Here is an 8,837-nt window from a genome sequence, read left to right on the forward strand (position 1 = left end):
ATTAAATTATTTTATATGAAACAGAACATTTATTCATATATTAAAAATGTCAATCACTAAAACAGTCTGACTTAGCTTTAGTACAGAGAAAGTTTCAAGGCCATGCAAAAGCTACGTAAGAATTGGAGGTTGGTCTATAAGAAGTATCATGAGATTCGATTTTATGCTATATCTAAACATAACATTATGCTTTGTTACACTGGGAGACAGTCTGAATGATTACCTGATTGTATTATGATAGCACTTTCTTTTCTTTTCTCCTGTATTTTTTGGTATCTTCTTGAGCCCAAGAATGCTCTGACACAGGCTTGAATCAAAATAAGCTTGTCAATGGCTTCCTTTCGCATTAGATTTAACTGCTCCACATGATAATATTTAAGGAATACCTTAAAAAATTAAAATCAAATACAAATAAAACCATGGCACACAGAAAAGTGAAGCAGTTGTGCGCTATGCTTTGAGCAGACTGTGTTCTAAATCCCTTTAGATTTTGGAAGTCACCATCTTGTGCTTCTTTGGCTTGGATGTCACTATGACAGCATAGATTTCTCTGCTTGAAGAAAACCTTCGAGAAGAAATACAGAAGATGGCACTCACTCTGTTCATTTACAGCAGGTAACTTTTGGTTTTGTTGGATGGGCCAACAAGAGTGGTTGATGTAGAACTCTTTCAGCAAAGTTTTAATATCATATATTCTGGGCTAAGCTAATTTTTATGCTTTTTACTTTTTAAATACAATTTTATTTCCCAAATTTAAAAATCTTACAAATCTAATTGTAAGAGAGAGGACAGTTAGAGTTATATGAGTTCATTCACCAAGTATGTATTGAGACCGATTATATGTGCTTATCTGCTGGGGATACACAGACAAATAAAACAGGGTCACTGTGCTGTGGGGTCTGGGAGTCTCGCCAGTGTAGGCAGAGAGAGACGGCCCAGGCGGTTCGATGTTCTTATGAAACCCAAAGGCTGTCAGGGAGAAAGGAGGGTTGACCTTTGATTATTCTAAAATCAACATGAATCCCAGCAAGGGAGGAACCTGAAGGCCTGGAATATTCTCTGCTAACAGTCTTTAGCTCTGTCCTCTCCTCCCCAAGGAAACAGACAGGGTTTTTTTTTTTTTTTCTTTTAATGCCTAGATTTACCAATAGAAGTCACCTCAAAGAGTTTACTAAATTCATCGAGATAGTAACTTGAATTCAAATTTTATGGTTGAGTTATAGACCTGGTAACCCTGACTGGAGAATTTTCTCAGCATTCCATTACTTGAAAGCTTGACACCATAGGCAAACAATTTAGCATTACAGTTTCGATTTAATTCAGTTTTAATTTCTACAGGACTCTAGACATTAATATATTTAGTCCATTCTGCTGTTGACAATTCATTTAAAATTCAATCTGTTTAAAAAGGTCATCATATTTTTTTCCTATGGCATTGGAAATGTTCCTGTATTAAATACTTTTATCCATGTTAATGAGTTGGAAAAGGTGAAGTGGAAAAATACAAATAGCTTTAAAATGCTACTTAAATATCATGGAGAACCAGAACAGTGAAGGGCCTTTTTATAAGTTAAAACTCCATTTGAAGTTAGGCATGTGCTTCGGACCATAAATCATGAGATTTTCACCTGACGAAATTCATCTTTGTAAGCATCCAGAAGAAAATGGTTTGATTAAAATACACGTTTTTTAAATGCCCCAAATATCCCCTTGCTAAATATTAAAATAAATATGGGCTACTTCTGAATAAGTAGGACACTCAGTCTAAGGTAGACTTCATTTTTTTACTCTCTAAAATTTTTAAGGGACTTAATTTCCTCATCTGACCATTATTAAAATCCTCTCCCACATCCCTCACCACCAACACAGCTAATATATTAATACATTTCTTTGCAAATGTGCAAGTTTGTTTGGCTCACTTATGTGGTCCTGCTGCTGGTGGTTACTCTTGAGTGGTCAGTCTCTGAGTAGCTCTGCTTTAGCTTGGCTGTCTTCCCCATCTCCCAGTGACACATTTAGTACCCTCCTAAGATACATGTAGTGTGCGCTGGTACCCTGTTTATCTCCTTATCCCCACCTGGTGACGCTAAAAGGATGTTCGAGAAGCCCAGTGCTTTCTCCAAACAGCAACCTGTCCTTACTTCCATATTCAAAATTGGCTATGATGTTTTACTTTCTTCTCCAAGAGATTAAATAAACTAAGATCTCATAGGCTCTAAAAGCTAATATATAAACACATCAATGTCCAAACACATGTAATGAGTCCAGTAATAATGGTGAATATTTAAACCCAGATAAATTTCAAGTTTATGATAGAAGCAGATCTGAGAATTAGGAAAAACAAATAAAAACAGGAATCCTATTTAGATCATTACAATTCTCTACAGCTTTTTGAGTATATTTGACTATACAATGGAGAAAACATATGACTGTTTTCAATGCCATTTGAAGTGAAGTATATTAATTTTAAGTTTTATCCTTATTTTTGATAAATCTTCAAGATAAATTTTTCTTGTATTTCTTAAAAGAAACCTTTATAGGGAGGGGGGAGGGGAGGATGGGTATTTGCATACACAAAGAGTGCAATGTGCACCATCCAAGGGATGGGCACACTTGAAACTTGGACTTGGGGGGGAGTGGGGAGGCAAAGGCAACATACATAGCCTAAACATCTGTACCCCCATAATATGCTGAAATTAAAAAAAAAAAAAAGAAACCTTTATGAATGGCAAAAGTGTTTAATTTTGATGAAGAAAGAAACCGTTAGGAATTTATAAATTTACTTCCCCCTATTTTAAGCTAGAGATTCTGTAACATAAAAAGCTACAATATTTTCAATCATTGTAAAATGTTATAATTCTCAGTAAATCTAACGTAATTGTTCACTTCTTCCTGAAAGTTACGTGAAAACATTACTTTTGTTTTTCCAAGAGCCCAGTTATCGAGACCAGCTTTTTCCAAAATGGTGGCACAGGTGTCAGGGCTCACGGGGGGCTCTTCGCTCGACTTGTAGCAGAGAACAGAGTACCTTAAAATGGAAAAAGGGCTGGTTAGTATTGTACAAAGGTCCAACATCTCAGTAGCCTGGTGGTCACAGACGGGCACTTTTAGAACATCTTTGCAGTAGACTGAATTCCAAACTGATGCAGACCCACACGAGTCTATTTGTATAAATTCGAGTGGCTTTTTTTTTCACTTCTGTGATCGCTTTCCAACTTAACACTGAAATCCCCCACAAAAATGCTGTTACTGAAAACAAACAAACAAAAAAACAAACGCTGCTTTTTTTTGTTGTTGTTGTTTAAAAAAAGCAACCTTTCTCCAGGCAATAAAAGGGGCAGGTCCTTTTATTCTTTTTTCACTTTCCAGTGTTAACAAAACACTGGTAGCTGATCTTAAAACTGGGCTAAGGAAGAAAATCTAGTTTACACTGGATTTACACTGGTCAACAATCTTATGCAAAAGAGGCATATTTCCAGAGTTTTCAGTATCCCCTTATTTTTAAGTTTTGGTGCAAGATTAGCCTGAATGTCTAGGAGAAACAAAGGAGCAAATTTTGGTGGGTTTTGATTTTCCAAAAAGAGGTCCCGATGTGTAGAAGGCACATCACAGAACGTTATCAGTTTCCTTAAATAACATATTTCAGCTCCACTAAGCTTCACGTCATTGAATCTGCAGACGAACCAGCTTGTGTTAGGCTCTTTGAAGAAGAATCCTGGCCTAGAATGGTCTAGAATGAAGTGATGGTCACAGCTTTTGCTGCATGCAAATAAACCTCAGGGAACGCCCGTGCCCGCCCACGTCAGGACTAACTGGCTCTTGTACGCATTGTGACCGCAGCGGTGACTCTGCGCTCTCAGCCTGTCAACCGTCCTGGCTTTGCCTCCTTCCTGATCTAGCCGGGATCTCACCGTGCATCCCAGAGCCACCTGTAGGCAGCTTCTTCAACTCCCCACTGATATGGCTTGGATGTTTGGCCCCTCCAAATCGCATGTTGACATTTGACCCCCAGTGTGGTTGGGGCCTGGTGGGAGGGGTTTGGGTCAGGGGGACAGATCCCTTATGCATGGCCTGGTGCCCTCCCCAAGATAATGAGCTCTTGCTTTATTAATTCACTTGATAGCTGGTTGTTTAAGGGTGCCTGGCACTGCCTCCTCCCTCTCTTGCTCCTTCTCATGACATGTGACAAGCCTGCTTCCCCTTAGCCTTCTGCCTTAATTGGAAACTGCCTGAAGCCCTCTCCAGAGGCAGATGCTGTGGCCACACTTCTTATACAGCCTGCAGAACCGTGAGCCAAACAAACCTCCTTTCTTTATAAATGACCCAGCCTCAGCTGTTCCCTCACAGCAGCGCAGAGTGGACTAACACACTCACTCTCGTTCTGTCGTGGTGCACGCTCTGCAAACAGGCACACCTGGGCCATCCGATCATCTGTTCCTCTGCCCTCATGCCAGGCCTCAGAGCGGAGCCAGAGGAAATCAGCTTCCGTTCACAGCAGGTTCCCTGTGGACGCGTGGTTTTCTGACTCAGCCAGCACACAAGGCTGCCCAGAGTCCTTACTGGTGTTCAGGGCCACTTTCCTCTCTTGTTCCTCCCAACATATTCAATTCTGTCGTGTTTTCTTCAAGTCTCCCACCTGCCCCTGCCCCTGGCCCCCTCTCAGTAGACGATCTTGTCTACCCAGACCCGGGCTTCACAGACTTCTTCCCGAACTGCAAATTCATTTGCCCACTATTAATTTTTCCCTCCTCCATCTGCCTGTGTTCTAGATGCCATCCACTCCTCCCCTTCTCTCCTGTTTATTTTCAATCCCATTTCTCTCTTCTGGCTCCTTCCGTTTGCAGAATGGTTGTTCGTTTACTGTTACAAAAGACACCTGAAGCCTCTCCCATCAGTAATGGTTCTATTTCTCCCACTAGCTTCCTAGACACGTTGAAAGACTGTTTAGGATAACTGTCCGCACTTCCCTACTTCCCATCCTTCCTCAGCTCCCAGGATCTTATTTAATCATACAGTAATAAGGACTCATATTTAATCACACAGGATCTTTTAGTGGTGAAATCTAAGCATCCTTTTCCATCCTGACCTTAGGCGTTCTTTTCGCAGCACTTGCTGCTGGTGGTCCCTCTCTCTGTCTTGCTCTCCCCAAGGCTTCCTGCCCTCACCCTGTCCCCAGCTTCTCCTCCCTCTCGTCTCCCTGCCTGCCCCATATTTAGACTTTCTGCTTAAATCCTAGTGTCCAGCAATGTTCTGGTTCTTTCTAAGCTCCCTCCACAGGTGTCTCATCCACACGCTTGGCGCCAGCCACTCCCTGTGTGTGGTGGGCGCTCCTCATCCTCAATCCACTTCTGCAGCCCTGCGTACTTCAACTCTAAACGCAGGATTTATGTCTTCTTGCTCTACATCCCGCCTGGATACTCCAGACACTCCAAACGCAGCAAAATTCATAACTTATTTCCCTTTCTCTGCGATTTCCATCTCTGTGAAAGATATCACCACTTTTAAAAGGTACTGAAGCTAGAAATCTGAGTGTCAGCCAAGATTCTTCCCCATTCTTCACTCTGTGTATCTAACAAGCCTAAAAATCTCTCTGGAGCCATTTCTTTCTCGCTATTCCTACTGCTGTCACCTGCCACCCCTCACCCCTTCTCACCTGGACTTTTCTGCAATTGTCTCCAGAGCAGTTATGGCCACCTTCACCCCACCCCCCGACTTCCACAGCTCTGTCTCGGTTATTTTTCTAAAGGAAAATCTGATCATGTCCTTTCCCCACTCCACAGTCGCTGTGGATTTCCCAAGTCCTAAGCTGGGATGGCAAAATCAGGTGATTTCGAAGCCCGGGCAGGTCGCATAAGTATGTGAGCCTGGGAGCAGTGGGATGCGGGAAACGGGCGGGTTACACCTGCTGGAAAGCATTCATTGTCAACTGTTTGCCACATGTGATGACTGGCACAAGCCCCCGGCTCTGTGCCTATGCCGCCTTTCCAGCCTCCCCTCCCGTTATCTCCATGGCACTCCAGCACTGGTCACGAAAGTTATGTAAAATGATGCCACAGGGCCACGTTTGCTCATAGCTTTGTAAGTGTTCCTGTCCATGCCTGCACGCCCTTCCATCCCTCTCCTTGGTTCCTTAAGGAAGACCTACTCTTTCAACATTCTAGAAACTCTCTTTAGCGTATCTTCAGTTAGCAGGCAAACCGGATTAGCGGGCATTCTCCTTTCCTGTGTGAAACACACCGATTGAGGCCCTCGGCACACCTGGAGCTCATGGCTGGCAGCTGTCACGAGTGTGCCCACATGCACTTGCTCTCACAGGGTGAGCTGAGTTTGCTCCCAGACCTGTTTATGCCAGTTGTACTTGATGTGACATTATTCACATAAACATAAGGTGGAAATCGGAGTGAGAAAAGTCAGAGAATCGTTTCTGCTAAACATCATCAAATGCTCTGATAAGACTTTATGCAGAAGTCTTCTAAAATCTATGACGTCAAACAAGCCATTGCAAAGGGTTAAGGAAGAGCCTGAGAATCAAGAAATATTCAGGCCCTGTGATGGCTTCACAAGTATCTCTAATTTCTTGCTTTACTCCAAGAAATGTTAACTGGAAATCATAAATGAAGGATGAGGGACAGTTTGTGCAAGAAAGAGTCAATAAACAATGGTTAGTGGACTTGTACTTAATGGAAAAAAATTAAGTCTATATCAAAAGATTAAAAAACAAACATGTTCGTGTCGTAAGTTAAATATTTATAGTATATATTTATGCATTACTTTTATGATTCTCTGCTTATCTAAATTTCTACTATAATCTAAACCGTCCCTCCTTTATGCTCTCAGAATACCCTGTGCATACTTTCATTAAAAATATCCAGTTCTCTTTCCTTCATTTGATACATATTTGAGCACCTACTGTTTGCCAGGCACTCTTCTAGGTGCTGGGGACCCAGCAGTGAACACAGGGGACCAACGCTCTGCCTCCTGGAACTGACTTTACGTTGTATGATAATGCAGATCGTTTAATCCCTGTTTTCACAACCGGTCTGTGAGTTTCTGAATATCAGAGGTTCTTTTATTAATCTTTGGATCCTTAATCTTTGAACTCATCTTTGAACGATTAAGATTTGAACTAATCTTTGGTTCGAGGACTGGAACACAGTGGATCTGTTGATTCAATGTTCGTTGAGGGTACAGTGAATGAACTGCCACCAGGACCTGCTGTGGAGATAACACCCGGGCAGAGCCGAAGTATTTGTGGAGAGAAGCCCTGAGACCCTCCCTTTGTTGTGCCCCTTGTTTTAAAGACTGCCAATCACTACCCACTGGCCTCGGCTTTGTGTTTTGTGGATTAGCTTCATGGTTTACATTGTGGGATTTAAGACCACAGCAGTAGAGGTCACAAGTAATTTTGGGAGCTTGGGACTGAGGCAAAAGTAATAATGAAAATAATTACAGCTAATGTGTATTGATGGCGTTTGGTTCTACCAATAAACTCCATATAGATTATCTCGCTTAATGCTCATAAACACATATAAAGTAGACACTGTGATGATCATCCCTATTTGTAGAAGACAGAAATTGAAGCCTGAAGCTTGTAGAACTCAAATAACTTTGAACACGGTCCCATTTCTATTACAGTAAGTGGAAGACTTGAGATCCAAACCTGGGTGTGCTGACTTTGAAGCACAGGTACTTCCCTACTCCGCTATCCTCCTGCCTCCGGTAAGCTCTGGTTGTATCCGAGCTCTGGTAGCCAAACTGTCGTGTACAGGTGCCTAGTGGGAAAACGGAGCTAACTTTGGTGGCCACTTAGTATAAGGGTTCATTTGAAAAAGCTACAGTAAAAACGCAGTGTCTTGTGCAAAGTTAAGTTCATGTTGTGTATCTTCTCTTAAGATTGTTGCTTTGTCACAGAACACAAGAGTTTATCTACAACAGAACAGACAAAGGTCTGGGGAATTTTGCATTCTATGCAGAGGCTCAGGCAGGATGGATGAGGGTTATTTATAAAGCCCTATTTACGCTCCTTTGCGAATTGTTTTGCCTTCCTAAGAGTCTATGCCAATTTGGATGACAACTTCCGAATTCGTGACAGAGAAAATGTTTAGCTTTTTATTTCTGAAACTTCTTGTATTCAGAAGAGCTATTCACAAGTTCTCTATATATACTTACGTTTTTTCCCCTCTTCATTTATCATGTAGTAATTTGCTATTCCATAATAGCACAGGACTTTGAAATACATTTAAGAATTTATTCTCATTTCTGACCTTCTAAATAAGTTACTGTTAATTATAGTATCATCGAGACAAGAGGTTTAGTTCTCCTTGTGGCCCATATTGTAAGATCATGGTTATTTTTGAAATTATAAGGTTAGCCTGGCATTCGAGGCTCTCTTCATAATTTTAACCCAACTGGTTTTCTCATCTTGTCTCTATCACTTCACTAACGCCCGCTCTGCCAATCCAATCTAATCCAAGTCCTGCTAGCTTTGGCACGCCAACCTGTACACCGAGAAAGCCCCTGCCTGTCTCCCCACAAACCGTCCCACCAAGAGAACCCTTCTTCTTGATATCCGTTCCTTTCAGCCCTCCGGGTACTGCTCTTCCCTTCCCCGAGCTCTCCCACCGTGCGTACCATTCTCTCGGACCTTGGCATTTATAACCTTGTGTTGCTTCTTCACTTTCCACGCCTAGGGCTCTGATAATACTAACTGGATTGTCAATTCTTGACGATCAAGTCAGTTTTAAAATTCTGTTTTTCCCACAGCGCTTTGCATTGTGCGTTATGCATGAAAAAAAATCACTGAAATTTAAGGGCACTTATATTATTATTACATTAAT

General features: G+C 41.7%; 1 protein-coding gene across 1 annotated transcript in view; it reads right to left on the reverse strand.

Moving 5' to 3' along the window:
- Nucleotides 1-8,837, reverse strand: part of MYO3A (myosin IIIA) — a 242,790-nt gene that overhangs the window by 46,655 nt on the left and 187,298 nt on the right. The window contains exons 19-20 of the mRNA XM_012654857.1: nt 2,917-3,028; nt 224-386 (exon numbers count right to left, since the gene is read on the reverse strand). Coding sequence (XP_012510311.1) covers nt 224-386; nt 2,917-3,028 — 275 coding nt within the window. The remainder of the gene's footprint in view (nt 1-223; nt 387-2,916; nt 3,029-8,837) is intronic.

Source organism: Propithecus coquereli, unplaced genomic scaffold (assembly GCF_000956105.1).
Source record: "Propithecus coquereli isolate 6110/MARCELLA unplaced genomic scaffold, Pcoq_1.0 Scaffold45, whole genome shotgun sequence".
NCBI classification, from domain to species: domain Eukaryota; kingdom Metazoa; phylum Chordata; class Mammalia; order Primates; family Indriidae; genus Propithecus; species Propithecus coquereli.